Raw genomic sequence first — 18,945 nt, forward strand, 5'->3', positions numbered from 1 at the left:
GCTCATTTTTTTCTATAGAAAAAAATTCGGGAGACCCTTGGGGCTCATTTTTTTCTATAGAAAAAAATTCGGGAGACCCTTGGGGCTCATTTTTTTCTATAGAAAAAAATTCGGGAGACCCTTGGGGCTCATTTTTTTCTATAGAAAAAAATTCGGGAGACCCTTGGGGCTCATTTTTTTCTATAGAAAAAAATTCGGGAGACCCTTGGGGCTCATTTTTTCTATAGAAAAAAATTCGGGAGACCCTTGGGGCTCATTTTTTTCTATAGAAAAAAATTCGGGAGACCCTTGGGGCTCATTTTTTTCTATAGAAAAAAATTCGGGAGACCCTTGGGGCTCATTTTTTTCTATAGAAAAAAATTCGGGAGACCCTTGGGGCTCATTTTTTTCTATAGAAAAAAATTCGGGAGACCCTTGGGGCTCATTTTTTTCTATAGAAAAAAATTCGGGAGACCCTTGGGGCTCATTTTTTTCTATAGAAAAAAATTCGGGAGACCCTTGGGGCTCATTTTTTCTATAGAAAAAAATTCGGGAGACCCTTGGGGCTCATTTTTTTCTATAGAAAAAAATTCGGGAGACCCTTGGGGCTCATTTTTTTCTATAGAAAAAAATTCGGGAGACCCTTGGGGCTCATTTTTTTCTATAGAAAAAAATTCGGGAGACCCTTGGGGCTCATTTTTTTCTATAGAAAAAAATTCGGGAGACCCTTGGGGCTCATTTTTTCTATAGAAAAAAATTCGGGAGACCCTTGGGGCTCATTTTTTTCTATAGAAAAAAATTCGGGAGACCCTTGGGGCTCATTTTTTTCTATAGAAAAAAATTCGGGAGACACTTGGGGCTCATTTTTTTCTATAGAAAAAAATTCGGGAGACCCTTGGGGCTCATTTTTTTCTATAGAAAAAAATTCGGGAGACCCTTGGGGCTCATTTTTTTCTATAGAAAAAAATTCGGGAGACCCTTGGGGCTCATTTTTTTCTATAGAAAAAAATTCGGGAGACCCTTGGGGCTCATTTTTTTCTATAGAAAAAAATTCGGGAGACCCTTGGGGCTCATTTTTTTCTATAGAAAAAAATTCGGGAGACCCTTGGGGCTCATTTTTTTCTATAGAAAAAAATTCGGGAGACCCTTGGGGCTCATTTTTTTCTATAGAAAAAAATTCGGGAGACCCTTGGGGCTCATTTTTTTCTATAAAAAAAAATTCGGGAGACCCTTGGGGCTCATTTTTTTCTATAGAAAAAAATTCGGGAGACCCTTGGGGCTCATTTTTTTCTATAGAAAAAAATTCGGGAGACCCTTGGGGCTCATTTTTTTCTATAGAAAAAAATCTGGAGAGCCTTGGGGCTCATTTTTTTCTATAGAAAAAAATCTGGAGAGCCTTGGGGCTCATTTTTTTCTATAGAAAAAAATCTGGAGAGCCTTTGGGTCAAGTTTTTTCTATAGAAAAAAATCTGGAGACCCTTGGGGTCATTTTTTCAATATCTTCTTTGCCAATTCTATGCCTCCATTCCATGATGTAGGGCCTGTCGTCTTCTACGACAATGGAAATTCAATTTTCCCTTTTTCTTTTCTTCTGCAGACCGTCTAGAATTTAGCGATACTCTTAAAAAGCATGTTAACAAAAAACAACAGCAACCAAGAAAATCCGGCAAATGTACAAAAAAGCCAAGACAACAACGTGCTGCATGAAAAACACAAAAACAACAACAACATATACTTACGTTTCTTGAATCAAAAGTAAAACAACAACAAAACGTCAACACAAAATATAGCCATGACAATGATCTTTGAAACGACAAACGGTCAACACTAAGTAAGCCAAGTTAACAACAAAAGGAAAAACAACAAGAATAACAAACAAAAGTAAAGCAGGGCAAAAAATAAAACGGCAAAAAGATCAAAAGTCAAAAGTGTTAAACTGAATAGAAAAAAAAATAAAAAATTAAAAAAAAAATAAATAAAATAATTGGAAAAAAGTGGATTGCAAAAAAAAGTGACGCATACTTTTGTAGAGCAGTGTAAATTTGAAAGCAAAAAATAAAAAAGAAAAATATATAAAATTAAAATTTATAATTTCTTTCAGTGCAAACAAAACATAAAAAGAAAAGTGCCGCAAAAAAGAATAAATAAACCATTACCCAGCAAACAAAGTGACATCTTTTAAAAAATAAAATAAAAAATTCCCGTGCCTTGTCACTTGGCATTTCGAGTGGCCCATTTCATGTTCACACATTATTTGCCGCTGGCTGTCACTGCTTACTGGGACAACAAATTCCCTTCTTTGGACACCCTCCGAAACGGCAGCTTCAGCTTGACACTCTCCTTGGTTTATTTTCGAGAAATTCGAAACAAAAAACCAATTACCAATTGTTTGCCACCAGCCATTATCATTATTGGCGGTAATTTAGTGTAGCAGTTCGTCGTCTACCAAATTCCGGGCAGTCAAATCCCCTCTCTTCCCATCCTCCATTAGGCTTTTACATTGGCCCGCAACAGCATTTCATGTTGCCTACATGGATCGCCTGCCTTTAAGTGGGGCCAACAATTTTAGTCATCGTCGATTTTATTTTAACAACATCTTCAGTAGTCGTAGCAGAAGAAGGCAACACAACAACAACAACAAAAGTACACATTTTTACAAACTACAACAACAAGCATTTATCGGTGCTTTAAACAGAACAACATCACCATTCTCATCATTGGCAGCTTTAGCCACAACATCCGTCTCGCCATCAACACCACCATTCGCCGACAACCCACAGATGCCTTATTATGTCCACAACAAAGGATAAAATAAATTTTCAAAATACTTGGAGCTGTAATAAAACAACTGGACGCCGTTCTGGAAGTGCGTATAATAGTTGCAGTTTTTTAGGTAAATCTCATGGTTCCATTTTGTATGCTTTTTGGAGCTTTTGTTATGTATGGCTTTTATTCAGAACTAATGGTGGTGGAAACATTTTCAATCATGAACATAAAATAATTTCGAAACAAATCGGAATTAAAAAAATCCATGAGACCCCAGTTCTCATTTTTTTCCTATCGAAAAAAAGTGGTGATACCCTAGGGATCTCAATTTTTTCGTATAGAAAAAAATTGGTAAGACCCTTAGGGTCTCAACTTTTTCCTACAGAAAAAAATTTGGAGAACCCTAGGGTGATTTTTTTCCTATAGAAAAAAATTTGGAGAACCCTAGGGTCATTTTTTTATAGGAAAAAATTTGGAGAACCCTAGGGTCATTTTTTTCCTATAGAAAAAAATTTGGAGAACCCTAGGGCCATTTTTTTCCTATAGAAAAAAATTTGGAGAACCCTAGGGTCATTTTTTTCCTATAGAAAAAAATTTGGAGAACCCTAGGGTCATTTTTTTCCTATAGAAAAAAATTTGGAGAACCCTAGGGTCATATTTTTCCTATAGAAAAAAATTTGGAGAACCCTAGGGTCATTTTTTTCCTATAAAAAAAATCTGGAGACCCCTAGGGTCATTATTTTCCTATAGAAAAAAATCTGGAGATCCCTAGGGTCATTTTTTTCCTATAGAAAAAAATCTGGAGAACCCTAGGGTCATTTTTTTCCTATAGAAAAAAATCTGGAGAACCCTAGGGTCATTTTTTTCCTATAGAAAAAAATCTGGAGAACCCTAGGGTCATTTTTTTCCTATAGAAAAAAATCTGGAGAACCCTAGGGTCATTTTTTTCCTATAGAAAAAAATCTGGAGAACCCTAGGGTCATTTTTTTCCTATAAAAAAAATCTGGAGACCCCTAGGGTCATTTTTTTCCTATAGAAAAAAATCTGGAGACCCCTAGGGTCATTTTTTTCCTATAGAAAAAAATCTGGAGACTCCTAGGGTCATTTTTTTCCCATAGAAAAAAATCTGGAGACTCCTAGGGTCATTTTTTTCCCATAGAAAATAAATCTGGAGACCCCTAGGGTATAGAAAAAAATTACTGAGACCCTTGGGGTCAATTTTTTCCTATAGAAAAAAAATCGTGAGACTTTTTTCTTTTTTTCTTCATTATTATTGTGCTTTATCAAGCCACTAATTAAAATCTGCAAAATCTTAGCTATTCTTCAGTGAAGCTAGAGCTATTAGCATTGGAATTTATTTGCCAATCTTGAATGTAAATTTTCGCTCAAATTTCATGGTCATACATTATCTTCATCCTCTTCTGATTAAGGGAAATATTTCTAGGGATTTCAAGAGAATCTAGTATTTCATTTACATTTTTGCCAACAAAGTCAAGGGCCAAACATTGTGTGCCTGATGCCGGAGCACAACAATGGCCATGGTTATGTGTGATTCCTTGTAAAATTGTTAATAGTTCCCAGAAACTTTAACGAAATGGATAGCTACGCATGATTTTCTCTTTTTCCCTCTTTTTTTTCCTTTGTAATTTACACTCACGCTTGGTTTGAGGCTGGCGAGACCATATATGGCAGGAAGAAGTCCATGTATGGCATTTAAAAAGGGCATAAACCTTTCTTTGTTTCAGATTACGGTGGAGTGGTCTTTACAAAAGGGTTTCTTTCGTATGTTCTTCCCTACCCCCTCATCACCTCGGCGGCCTAGTGATAAAGTTAATGACTAAGGAAATCATCAACATCGCCACGCTTTTGCCTGTCTCATAACAAACCTCATTATTGGCATGATTAATTTGTTGCTTATTAAACTAAATATTAGTATTTTGCAAAGCATTTCCAGGTCCCTGGCTGCATATCCCCTCCTCAAAATTACATATTTTTTTATGTTACGCATATTTGCCAATTCGTGCTACTCTTCCGCTGAACGCATTTCAAGCTGACCATTCAGCCCGGCTTTTGTGTAATGCAGCAGCATAAAAATACAACAACAAAACTGAGGAAGAACCGAGGAAGGGTTCTTTGTCGAGCGTTCATTTGGCATTCAGTCCGTCATTCATTCACTTAGACGCTCATTAATACCCTCCGACACACAGACTCATTTTGCAGAAAATGCTTTGCCACCACCATGAACACCATCCTCTTCATCATCACCACCACCAGGAAACAATTTATGAACAAGCAGATATTAGGGGTATTCACACTGAGACGAAAATTTTTCCATAGAAAAAAACTTGACCCAAAGGGTCTTCAGATTTTTTTCCATAGAAAAAAACTTGACCCCAAGGGTCTTCAGATTTTTTTCTATAGAAAAAACTTGACCCCAAGGGTCTTCAGATTTTTTTCTATAGAAAAAACTTGACCCCAAGGGTCTTCAGATTTTTTTCTATAGAAAAAACTTGACCCCAAGGGTCTTCAGATTTTTTTCTATAGAAAAAACTTGACCCCAAGGGTCTTCAGATTTTTTTCTATAGAAAAAACTTGACCCCAAGGGTCTTCAGATTTTTTTCTATAGAAAAAACTTGACCCCAAGGGTCTTCAGATTTTTTTCTATAGAAAAAACTTGACCCCAAGGGTCTTCAGATTTTTTTCTATAGAAAAAACTTGACCCCAAGGGTCTTCAGATTTTTTTCTATAGAAAAAACTTGACCACAAGGGTCTTCAGATTTTTTTCTATAGAAAAAACTTGACCACAAGGGTCTTCAGATTTTTTCTATAGAAAAAACTTGACCCTGAGGGTCCCCAGATTTTTTTCTATAGAAAAAACTTGACCCTGAGGGTCCCCAGATTTTTTTCTATAGAAAAAACTTGACCCTGAGGGTCCCCAGATTTTTCTCTATAGAAAAAACTTGACCCTGAGGGTCCCCAGATTTTTTTCTATAGAAAAAACTTGACCCTGAGGGTCCCCAGATTTTTTTCTATAGAAAAAACTTGACCCTGAGGTCCCCAGATTTTTTTCTATAGAAAAAACTTGGCCCTGAGTGTCCCCAGATTTTTTTCTATAGAAAAAACTTGACCCTGAGGGTCCCCAGATTTTTTTCTATAGAAAAAACTTGACCCTGAGGGTCCCCAGATTTTTTTCTATAGAAAAAACTTGACCCTGAGGGTCCCCAGATTTTTTTCTATAGAAAAAACTTGACCCTGAGGGTCCCCAGATTTTTTTCTATAGAAAAAAACTTGACCCTGAGGGTCCCCAGATTTTTTTCTATAGAAAAAAACTTGACCCTGAGGGTCCCCAGATTTTTTTCTATAGAAAAAAACTTGACCCTGAGGGTCCCCAGATTTTTTTCTATAGAAAAAACTTGACCCTGAGGGTCCCCAGATTTTTTTCTATAGAAAAAACTTGGCCCTGAGTGTCCCCAGATTTTTTTCTATAGAAAAAACTTGACCCTGAGGGTCCCCAGATTTTTTTCTATAGAAAAAACCTGACCCTGAGGGTCCCCAGATTTTTTTCTATAGAAAAAACTTGACCCTGAGGGTCCCCAGATTTTTTTCTATAGAAAAAACTTGACCCTGAGGGTCCCCAGATTTTTTTCTATAGAAAAAACTTGACCCTGAGGGTCCCCAGATTTTTTTCTATAGAAAAAACTTGACCCTGAGGGTCCCCAGATTTTTTTCTATAGAAAAAAACTTGACCCTGAGGGTCCCCAGATTTTTTTCTATAGAAAAAAACTTGACCCTGAGGGTCCCCAGATTTTTTTCTATAGAAAAAAACTTGACCCTGAGGGTCCCCAGATTTTTTTCTATAGAAAAAAACTTGACCCTGAGGGTCCCCAGATTTTTTTCTATAGAAAAAAACTTGACCCTGAGGGTCCCCAGATTTTTTTCTATAGAAAAAAACTTGACCCTGAGGGTCCCCAGATTTTTTCTATAGAAAAAACTTGACCCTGAGGGTCCCCAGATTTTTTTCTATAGAAAAAACTTGACCCTGAGGGTCCCCAGATTTTTTTCTATAGAAAAAACTTGACCCTGAGGGTCCCCAGATTTTTTTCTATAGAAAAAACTTGACCCTGAGGGTCCCCAGATTTTTTTCTATAGAAAAAACTTGACCCTGAGGGTCCCCAGATTTTTTTCTATAGAAAAAACTTGACCCTGAGGGTCCCCAGATTTTTTTCTATAGAAAAAACTTGACCCTGAGGGTCCCCAGATTTTTTTCTATAGAAAAAACTTGACCCTGAGGGTCCCCAGATTTTTTTCTTTAGAAAAACTTGACCCTGAGGGTCCCCAGATTTTTTTCTATAGAAAAAACGTGCCCCAGAGGGTTTACGAATTTTTTCTATAAACATTTCTTTATGAACACCCCTAATAAATTGCAAATTATTTTTTATGTTGCACGCAATGTTTGTGTTTATGTATGTAAAATAAATTGCACCTCATCTGTGTGTGTGTCTGTATGTTTAAGAATTTAATTTTTAAGTTTATGTAAATATATGTATGTATAAATGCACACGTGTGAGTGTGTGTATAAGTCAGCAATTTTATGCCAAGCGAAATTAAAGGCAAGGCAAAGAAGTAGCTTTGGAAATTTTATGTCTTCTGATAGTTTTTTTCTTTTGCATTTACGTGAAGTCGTCTGCCAGCCAGTCGTCGTGCCTATACACTTTTAAGGAAGGTATTTTTGATTGCCTTAAATTTATATGGGAAGATTTTATGTAAATTGCAAAATATTTTTTTTTTGCGTTTTTATTTTTCTTGATTTTGAAATGGTTGGGCAAAATGAAAACTGAAGATGGCAATGACTTTGGATTGAAAGAAGGGGGAATATTTTTGTATGGAGTTGCTGAGAAAGGTGTATAGGGACATTGGGAAATTTAAGAGTAGGAATCGGTGAAGAAGGGGAAAAATGGTCGTCGAGACCCCTTCCGGGGGTCAAGTTTTTTCTATAGACAAAAATTCGTCGAGACCCCTTCCGGGGGTCAAGTTTTTTCTATATTAGATCAGAATATGTTTTATTCTGGAATGGTTTTCGGACTTGAAAATCAGTTTTTATCTTTCAAAACATGCCTTGCTGTCGAATATTCCTTCAGTGATATTCAATCCTAAGAAGAACACTGGATTATCCATTATTTTTCCCTTTACCCTCCTTTAAGGAGGGGTGGGACCTCCCAAGCCCACTTCAATCTTTCAACATTCACTTTATAACATTTGATCTGTCATTGTCTGGACCTTACAACACCTTCACCTTCTATTGAAAGTTTTTGGGGCATTTCATGCTGCCGCTGCGGCTGCTGGTGGTGATGATGTTGCCGGTGTGTTGTCTCAAAAAAAGACAACAACAACAACGACCACTTTTGTTGTTTAAGTCTCATTCAAATGTGCCTAGGAGTTGTCTATCTTTCATCCGCACAATGGCAAACCTGGTGAAAGCTTCACCAGATACCCCTCGTAAAGTTGTGAAGTGTGCTGCGATAAAGTCAAGAGTGTGGATTTTCTTTGTTATTTGAAAAAATGATTTAGACTCGAACGAAGCGACAACTTTCGGTCTTAAGAAATCAAATTTACAACTGTGCTCCAGTGACCGAACGAGTGCATGAATGGTTTTGTAAAGATTCAGAAAAAAAAAACAAAAACCTGAAACTCCCACCCTGAACTATTTCAAGATTGTCCGTTTTTTTTTTTCTTGTTTAATTTAATGTCCATAAATGTCAATAAAATTAGCAGAATGACATATAAATTTCAAAACAATTTCGAACATTTCAAAAGATTGCCTCTCCATAGACCTGTGACGGGGGGTCTGAATTTATGGCCATGACAAAACGTTCATAAAGTTGTGAAGTATTGCTAGGTGTCATATGGGGCTTTTGTATTAAATCATAACTTGATAAGCTAGATCTGGATTTAATTGCAATCACCTCCTCTCTATGAATGAACAATGACAAAATTCTGAATATTTCAAAGACATTAAAAGCCCTGATGAAATTTTTATATCTTTGGACTATTAATGATCCCTAATAACTACCCACATGCTGGGGTTATGGTGATAAATTTTAGGGAAAGACATTTAATTAAACCATTAAAAAGCTGCTATGAAATGCCATAAAATCAGTCATTTCTAATGGTGCTAAAGAAGCAATAACACTTTTAATTTCAAAACTATTTTGAGTGGAAAACGAAAAAAAAAATCATCATTTTAACAGCTTTTTAAGCCTTAGATGTAGTTACAAATTGTTTTTAAATACTCTGTATTTAAAACCCTAAAAGTAGCTTTTTGGATCAACCAAACAAATGGCGCCCAACGTGGAGTACACATTTGGTGTCTATATGATTTTTTTTCTTATCATCTCAAAATGTGTACAAAATGTATTTTGTCTTATTATAAGTCAATTTTTAAATGAACAAGACAAATGGCGCCCAACGTGGGGTATATATTTCGTCGGGTTTATATATCCCATGCTTGGTTTAATGGATAATTTCTGTTAGGACCGGAGGCATTATTTAATATCATTTTTATGATAATTTCTCAGATTGCATCGAACAACAATCCTCAAACAGAACTGGCGCCCAACGTGGCCCTTAGTATAAAAAAATAATTATCGACTCTATGTGACAATATTTTTTTTTTATTAAAGGTTTGACGAAACCATTCTAAAGAAAAAATATCATTTTCTCTTGGACTTAAACTTGACTAGACAAATGGCGCTCTACGTGGGGTGGTGATTCTGTTCCTCAGATTGCATCGTACTCCAATCCTCCAACAATACTGGCGCCCAACATAGGCTAAACTACTTAATCCAAAAAAAAAAAAAATATCGACTCCAAGTGTCCGGATTTTTTATAAAAAGTTTGCCGAAAACTTTTCTAAAAGAATCGTATGCCTTCAAGCTTATAGAAGAAAATCTTCGAGACCTGCTCCCTTGGGGTATGAAGTTTTTTCTATAGAAAAAATTCGTCGAAACTCTTTCTGGGAGCCAATACAGAAGGCGCAGACCTTTTCCCCTTCTGGGGTCAAATTTTTCCATAGAAATAAAAAAAAATCAATCGAGACCCCTTGTGGGGATCAAGTTTTTCCCACAGAAAAAAAATCTCCGAGATCCGTTCTAGGCATCAAGTTTTTTCCATAGAAAAAAATAATCGTCCAAACCCCTTCTGGGGGTCAAGTTTTTTCTATAGAAAAAAATCAGTCGAAACCCCTTCTGGGGGTCAAGTTTTTTTCTAAAGAAAAAAATTCGTCGAGACTCCTTCTGTGGGTCAAGTTTTTTTCTAAAGAAAAAAATTCGTCGAGACCCCTTCTGGGGGTCAAGTTTTTTTCTATAGAAAAAAATTCGTCGAGACCCCTTCTGGGGGTCAAGTTTTTTTCTATAGAAAAAAATTCGTCGAGACCCCTTTCGGGGGGCCAAGTTTTTCCATAGAAAAAAAATTCGTCGAGTCCCTTTCAGGCGGTCAATTTTTTTTCCATAGAAAGAAATTCGTCGAGAAATTTTTCCCATTCTGGAGGTCAAGTTTTTTCCAAGCCCTTCAGAGGCTCAAGTTTCTTCTATAGAAAAAAATTCGTCGAGACCCATTCTGCGGGCCAAGGTTTTTTCTATAGAAAAAAAATTCGTCGAGACCCCTTCTGGGGGGCCAAGTTTTTTTCTATAGAAAAAAATTAGTCGAGACCCCTTTCGGGGGGCCAAATTTTTCCATAGAAAAAAATTCGTCGAGTCCCTTTCAGGCGGTCAATTTTTTTTCCATAGAAAAAAAATTCGTCGAGACCCCTTCTGGGGGGGTCAAGTTTTTTTCTATAGAAAAAAAATTCGTCGAGACCCCTTCTGGGGGGGTCAAGTTTTTTTCTATAGAAAAAATTCGTCAAGACCCCTTTCGGGGGGCCAAGTTTTTTTCTATAGAAAAAAATTCGTCGAGACCCCTTTCGGGGGCCAAGTTTTTCCATAGAAAAAAATTCTTTTAGACCCCTTTCGGGGGGTCAATTTTTTTTCCATAGAAAGAAATTCGTCGAGAAATTTTTCCCATTCTGGAGGTCAAGTTTTTTTCCAAGCCCTTCAGAGGCTCAAGTTTCTTCTATAGAAAAAAATTCGTCGAGACCCCTTCTGCGGGTCAAGTTTTTTTCTATAGGAAAACATTCGATGAAACTACTTTCGGGGCTCAAGTTTTTTTTTTTTTTTTTTTTTTTTTGGAAAAAAAATTGTTGATAAGCTTTCTAGGGGTCAAGTTTTTTCCATGGGAAAAAAATTCGTTGAGACCCCTTCAAGTCAAGGGTCAAGTTTTTTACCAAGTTTGGGGTCAAGTTTGTTCCGTAGAAAAAAATCGTCGGTTTTTTACATAGAAGAAAATTCGACGATTATCTTCAAATTACACACATCACAAGATTCTTATCAACGAAGGTCTGGTATGCAGATGCAATATATCGGTCCACTCCTTCTGGTACCTCCCCCACAAAGAGTCAAAATATTGAGTAAGCAAAACTATCAAAAAATCCGAAATAAGCATCCTAATCTCTTCATATCAACAATTTGAATGAATACATAATATAAGTCTAAATTTAAATGAACGAACATTGGCTGAGGGTATACATCTGTCGGCAAAATCGACTGATACTTTTTATTTATTATACATATTAATATTGGGCGCCATTTTCTTAAAAATTATATAATATTGGGCGTCACTTGGGTACGTCAAGGAGTCGAGTATTTCTAGAAAAACGAATGCGAATGAAGGTCTGTCTTATAATTGAGTCCTCCCTTTGTCCTTAGTGTAATGGGCCAAACGTTGGGCGCCATTTCTTTCGGCATTCTATAATGTTTGCTGCCATTTGAGATTTACATAGAGTCAGTTATCTAAAAAAGTTGATGTTGAATTCAGTTCGACTAAATATTAGGGTCTCATGTGTAATTACTTCCAGACACTTAAATGGAGAAAAAATTAGTCAATGTCTTTTTGGGCGTTAGACTGAAGATTTTTTTTAAGTTATGATAAAGAACTTTCATCCACTTCTAATTCTTAATTATCCTGATCCTCATTTTCTTCGACTTAATACTGATGGAGGCCGCTGGAATATCTAGAAATCTGTAATAACAATTTAAACATGGTTTTGCATTTCTTCAAAATTTTAAATATTGTTTCTGGAAAATTTTATCGATTTTAATGTTTTGGCAACCTGACCAAGTAAACCTGTTAACAGGTCACATATAAATTATCCCATCTTTCTAAAAATCCAACTGTAAAACTTTATTACACAATCAAAAACTTCAAAACATTATCCAGTTAAAAAGCCACAAGTCTATCTCCTCTGATTACCCAAAAGAAACCAGTGGCCGAAACATAAGAACTTGCCACCAAACTGATATGAATCTGCAAAAATGGTATTAAATTTAAACTTTAATTCATGCCATGTATCCTCAGATACAGCATGCGGAATATGCCATGGGTTGAATATTGTGAGCACTCTTAAAAAAAGGGGGAAATTGAAAACCACACAAAGTATTTACCCCTTTTTTGGAAATGTAATTCAATTTCAATTTTTTCTCTTTTCTTGGCTTCTTGAGGTCATCATCATCACCATTGTCAACATCGCCAACGTTATCATCTTTACCAGAAAATGAAACATAAACTTAGTCATCCAACTCATATTATCTATCCCCCCCAACTTCTGGTAATTTAGGTGTTGAGCTGGTTTCTCCTTTTCGGAGCAGACAAAGAGCCATGGCTCTGAACTGAAATCCGGTTAATGTTGAACATTCAATATTTCTGTGTGGCTGGCTTGCTAGGTGTTCATTGGGGATTCGAGTAAATTGCAAAGCTTATCTTGTGATATGAAGTCTATATTTTGTTGTTGTTGTTGGGGTTGGCATCGAAGTTGTCACAAAATTACCAATGCGTAGACACTAAGCGTATGAGTAAGCCATGTGCGCCGGAGCACTTGACACATAGCCTCAGGTTGTTTTCTTTTTTGCGTTTTTTTTTTTGTCGTTTGAGAGCTGAGGTAACTTTCTTTCATCAGGTACAGGTGAATTGGAATAAGTCAAAACGGGGAGTAGGCAAATAAGAAACGTAATATGTGGAGAAACCTGTAAAGAGATTAAAATGACAGGACGTTCGTCATTGACATTAAAACGAAAATATTGTAGGCAAGTCACCAAAAGGGCAATACCTTCAATGAAATAAGCAAAAACATAAATATTCATAAATTCCACAAAATCTTCCCAGCTTCTTAGGATCGACGTAATCCCTAAAAATCTTGTAAAAAAACTAATATCACTTATGTGTATATTTGAGGTATCTAAGTTAGGCGCCATTTAACATTCTACATATTCTTCTTAGCTTTTTATCGTCTATATGTATTAATTTCTGGATCCTACGTTGGGCGCCATTTCACAGAATATCTTCGATTTTTGTGCAGAGCTAAGGCAAGGTACCCCCTTTTTTCAATAAAATGTCGATAAAAATTGAAGGGGAAAAATAACTTCTCACTGAGTTTTATGTTGGGCGCCATTTCATTGAATTTTTTTAATTTAATATTGGGCGCCATTTAATCAAGACTTTTTCCCAGATGCCTTACGTGGGCTCAATCCTCAATACTTACACCTACCTATGTTAACATACACTCATCGGAGAGTTTTAACTCCCTAGTTGTTTTGCAGAATCTCCCTCCATTTTCAAAGTTCTTCCACCTAACTTTTGACTCCAACGAAAATTATGCTCTCAATTTTGAACAAAATCTGGGAAACAAAAACTGCCATGCAAATCAGCAGATCTAGGAACACCCTTAGATAGATCGAAAAATGGTGAGGGGCTTAGTTTTGACTCTGTTAAGAGTAAATTGAATATAAATTAAATTATTATAACATAATTTCATTTGTCTTTACCAGACCCTACGTTGGGCGCCACATTATGAAATTCTTCCTTAGATCTTGTGTGTTTTTTTTTTTTTGATTCAGCTATTGTTTTTGTCTCTACAGAACTTACAAAAATATCTTCAATACAAAAGTCTCACCTTTTTCCTAGCCGGGCCACACATTGGGCGCCATTTGACACATAAAAACCGATTTATGGAGTGCCGACCTATAAAAATTCTGATATGTAAAAGGCAAATGACAAATGACAAAGTTAGATTGAATTTAAATAAGACTTTCTTTACTGGTTTATAAAGATACATTTCTTTTCCTCTGAATAGCTAAATAAAACACTTTCACAACAAGCTCACAAGCTCGAGGTCTTCTATGGTTCATAGAAGGGCTGGAGATCCTATGGCCCACAGAAGAGTTGGAAGTCTTCGATGGTCCATAGAAGAGCTGGAGGTCTTTGTATGGCCTATAGAAAAGCTGGAGTTCTTCTAGAGCTGGATGTCATCTATGGTCCATAGGTCCTCTGGCGGTTATACAAATATACAGGTATTCTACATGCCTACATGTCTTCTAAGGTATTAACGGCTACAGGTCTTCTAGCAGCTATAGAATACCTGCAGGTCTTTTAACGCCTATAGAAGACCTATAGGCCTTATGGCGCTTATAGAAGACAAACAGGTCTTCTAAAGCCTAAAGAAGACCTACAGGTCTTCTAACGCCTGTGGAAGACCTACATCTCTTCTTACCCTATACAAGACCTAAAGATCTACAGGTATTCTAACACCTATAGAAGATCTACAGGTATTCTAACGCCTATAGAACACCCACAGGTCTTCTAACGCCTATAGAAGACCTGCAGGTCTTCTAATGCCTATAGAAGGTCTTCTAACGCCTATAGAAGACATTCTGGCGCTTATAGAAGACAAACAGGTCTTCTAAAGCCTAAAGAAGACAGGTCTTCTAACGCCTGTGGAAGACCTACATCTCTTCTTACCCTATACAAGACCTAAAGATCTACAGGTATTCTAACACCTATAGAAGATCTACAGGTCTTCTAACACCTATAGAACACCCACAGGTCTTCTAACGCCTATAGAAGACCTGCAGGTCTTCTAATGCCTATAGAAGGTCTTCTAACGCCTATAGAAGACCTACAGGTCTTCTAACGCCTGTAGAAGACATATAAGTCTTCTGGCGCCTATAGAAGACCTAGAGATCTTCCGGAAGACCCACATGTCTTCTAACGACTATGGAAGACCTACACATCTTCTACTGGCTAAAAAAGGCCTGCAAGTCTTCCCTTGCCCATTAAAGACGTTGAGGTCTTCTACTGCCTAAAGAAGGTCTGGAAGATGATTCATTCCAATTTCCTTACAAAAGGGGTACCTCTTGAGAACGTTTTTGTTTTCTTTCACAATCTATAAAAATAGAATTTATTGTTGTCAACTCCGAAAATAAACACATAATAACCTTTCAAAATGTTTCTATTCATTGCAATAGAAACCCTAGGGCTTACAATTTCCCCTCTCTCTCCCGCTCCCCACAAAAACATATCAATTTAAAAATCCAGCTAATAATAAACTCGTGACCATAAAATATGGCTCTAATCCACAAATAACAAAAAAATAAAAACATAAAGAAATAAAAAGCGAACACGAACATCAGAAACAGAATTTGAATAAACAAATCAGTTACAAGATAAATTATAAACAAAAACAAAATTAAAATTGTATATGAAATAATGGAAGGGGAGAGGTGTTGGTAAGGTGACCGAGGGGGAATAAGTATTCCATTGTAATGAAATACAACTCCACGAAGAAGATTTCAACGGCTACTTTACGGTTTCGAAGAGAAATAGAAAGAAGATAACAATATTTATTATGGCCGGACTCGTCGTAACTGACCGACCGACCGACTGACAGGCCTGCTGAGCCTATTGCTTAACCATTTGAAAATCATCAAAAAACAAATAACAAAGGACCCCCCTCCCCATATTTTTCTATGCTAGATTAAACCCCTTGTTATAACCACTTGCCAGTCATTGTTGTTGCTGCCCTTGCTGTTGTTGTTGTTGTTATTTACATGCCATTGATTATAAGGCATAAAAATGTGTTATGTTTTATTAACACTTCACTTTTTCTGTTTTCGTCTTTGAACCCGAAACTCACGACACTTCGTAATGAAAATTTTCATTAAGGTCTTTAGCACCTTTTTTCCCTGGAATTGGGAAAATCGAAATGCTATGTGAGAAATTTTCTTGTGCGGTGGTGACTTTTCTTACCGCAGCTCAACCTGCTTTTGTTTTTTTTTTTTTGTTGCATTTGAACGGCGTGTGTGTGTTATTTTCTCGTGGTTCAAAGAACCCCACCAACATTGAATTACCCTTGGTGACCCTTTCGTCGTATTCTTCGTCTTGTTTTTAATCTAGGCCACTTTACCGGAAAAAACAAGAACAAGAAAATAATTTTTATGTTTAAATGGTAAATAACAACAAAACGATATGGTTTGATATGGTTTTATAGCGTCACAGGCTTTTCAAACTACAAAGCGGTTCAATGGGCTTGAGACCATTTTCTTAAACACTGAAAAATTCTGTGGTAAATGACATGCAGAATAAACATCCGCAGGAATGGAGAAATATAGGAGGTGGAGGAGAGGTAGTGTAGGTGCCACAAGGCATCATAATATTTGGGTTAGGCAAGCATGGAAACAAATGGTCTTCTTTATAGGAACCGAAGAGACGTTTTCTTCTTAGAACACCGCAACATCTTCTTCACTGAAGACGAGAAAAAAACTATTCGGCTTCACAGAAAATAATTTCAGTCATGAAAATAGCTTAAACTAATAAAAATAAGTCTGAATCGCATACCCTTACAAATTTCCTATCTAAGGCATATGTTGGGCGCCATTTAACATATTAAAGGCCATATAAAGCCAATAAATATGTCCTTTCAGTTACTCATATCTTTTTGGCCATATATACTCTATTACGTATCAAGTGGAGCACAATGTGTGGCCTGAGGATAGGAAATCCTATGGCCAGAAGAGCTAAAGCTCTTCTATGGAACATGAAAGCTCTCCAGCTCTTCTTCGTAGAAGACCTCTAGCTCTTCTATGGACCATAGAAGAACTCTGGCTCTTCTATGAACCATAGAAGAGCTCTAGCTTTTCAATGGACCATAGAAGACCTCTAGCTCTTCTATGGACCATAGAAGACCTCTAGCTCTTCTATGGACCATAGAAGACCTCTAGCTCTTCTATGGACCATAGAAGACCTCTAGCTCTTCTATGGACCATAGAAGACCTCTAGCTCTTCTATGGACCATAGAAGACCTCTAGCTCTTCTATGGACCATAGAAGACCTCTAGCTCTTCTATGGACCATAGAAGACCTCTAGCTCTTCTATGGACCATAGAAGACCTCTAGCTCTTCTATGGACCATAGAAGACCTCTAGCTCTTCTATGGACCATAGAAGACCTCTAGCTCTTCTATGGACCATAGAAGACCTCTAGCTCTTCTATGGACCATAGAAGACCTCTAGCTCTTCTATGGACCATAGAAGAACTCTGGCTCTTCTATGAACCATAGAAGAGCTCTAGCTTTTCAATGGACCATAGAAGACCTCTAGCTCTTCTATGGACCATAGAAGACCTCTAGCTCTTCTATGGACCATAGAAGACCTCTAGCTCTTCTGTGGATCATAGAAGACCTCCAGCTCTTCTATGGATCATAGAAGACCTCCAGCTTTTCTATAGGCTATATGAAGATCTCCAGTTATTCTTTCAACCATAGCACCCCTACAGCTCTTCTATGGACCAAAGAGGACCTTTAGCTCTTCTATGGACCATAGAATACCTCCAGCTTTTCTATAGGCCACATGAAGACCTCCAGCTTTTCTATAGGCCACATGATGACCTCCAGCTTTTCTATAGGCCACATGATGACCTCCAGCACTTCTATGGACCATACAAGTTCTTCAGCTCTTCTATGGACCATAGAAGGCCACCAGCTCTTCTATGGACCATAGCAGGCCTCCAACTCTTCAATGGGCCATAGAAGGCCTCCAACTCTTCAATGGACCATAGAAGCTCTCTAGCTCTTCCATGGACCATAGAAACTCTCCTGCTGTTCTATAGACCATAAGATACTTCCATGTCTGCTATGAACCATAAAAAACGTCCATCTCTTTTATGCACCATAGAAGTTCTCCAGCTCTTCTATGTACCATAGAAGATCTCCAATTTACTAATTCGTGGGAATATTTTATAGTTTCTAAAAATATGAAATAATTTATTAAATATTATTGTTTAACATTTTTATTTTCTTTTTATCTTTTTAGGTAAGTTTCGAAGTAATAAAGCTATTAAGCCCTACAAGAATCGTAAGTTTGAAACAAATTTTTTAGTCATTAGATGCCTACAATTGTTTATTCCCAACTATGTAGAACACTTAGGTTAAAATTTGAGAAAAGAAACTCCATAAATAATGAAGCTAGCAATATGAAGTACTGTACAGTTTATGTTCTTTGATGAATTTACTGTACAAAACTCTACAAAAATTTGACAATGGTTGTATATAATTTATTTGATTGGGTATATATGCGAAACATTTTGTACTGTACAAAAATAATAATTTTAGCATAAAGGGGTTCAAGTACTGTACCTGAACGCGATAAAATTTTAATGTTTCGAGTCTTTTTCTATAATTACCAAAATTTATCGCCTATTTGTTAAAATAGCCCAAATCTATGTACTGCGCATATTTCTAAAACGATGTGTTTGTACAGTACCACATGCATTTTCTTTTCTTTTCGAAACTTCATATTTTTACTACAAATAATAAAAACTTTTTTTTTAAACTTTAAACATGAAGAAGTGAAAAGCGTAACTGTTCATATTTTCAAAAGCGTTTTGTCTGTACAGTACATCTTGCACTTTGCCTTTATTCAGGCTATTTGTTCAAGTTCCATTATTTCATAATTTTTTGTTTACATAAATAAAAACATGTTAATATTTTGTCGTTCACACGACCTTATTGCCTTATTTTTTCCTTGACTTCTTTGCATGATGATACTGCCAAATGTGACAACAGATGTTACTCGACAAGAGAGAATAGCACACAGTAAATGACGACGATTATGATGAGGAAGAAGAAGGGGTCGAAAGAAAAAAGAACCATGTTCAAACAATTTAATGCCATATGCGTGTGTTCTGGATATGAATTTAATTTCACACATTGCCTCCCTGTCATATTTCGAAAGTCTATCATTCGGTTTTATGTTTTTATGTAAACAACGTGAAGAGTAATAAC

The 18,945-nt window shown here is 36.6% G+C and overlaps 1 protein-coding gene across 4 annotated transcripts in view; it reads left to right on the forward strand.

Annotated features, from left to right (window-relative positions):
• The window catches only part of LOC109612096 (protein TANC2-like), a 252,459-nt gene that overhangs the window by 48,642 nt on the left and 184,872 nt on the right, over positions 1–18,945 (forward strand). The window contains exon 1 of one of the 4 annotated variants that reach the window (XM_059131233.1): positions 1,957–2,872. The exons of 2 other annotated variants lie outside the window; for them this stretch is intronic. In XM_059131233.1, the coding sequence (XP_058987216.1) occupies positions 2,770–2,872 (103 nt within the window). In that variant the 5' untranslated portion in view covers positions 1,957–2,769. Of the gene's footprint in view, positions 1–1,956; positions 2,873–18,945 lie in introns of those variants that run through there. One more of the 4 variants, XM_059131234.1, reaches the window with a different exon arrangement.

Source organism: Musca domestica, unplaced genomic scaffold (assembly GCF_030504385.1).
Source record: "Musca domestica strain aabys unplaced genomic scaffold, Musca_domestica.polishedcontigs.V.1.1 83, whole genome shotgun sequence".
NCBI lineage: Eukaryota > Metazoa > Arthropoda > Insecta > Diptera > Muscidae > Musca > Musca domestica.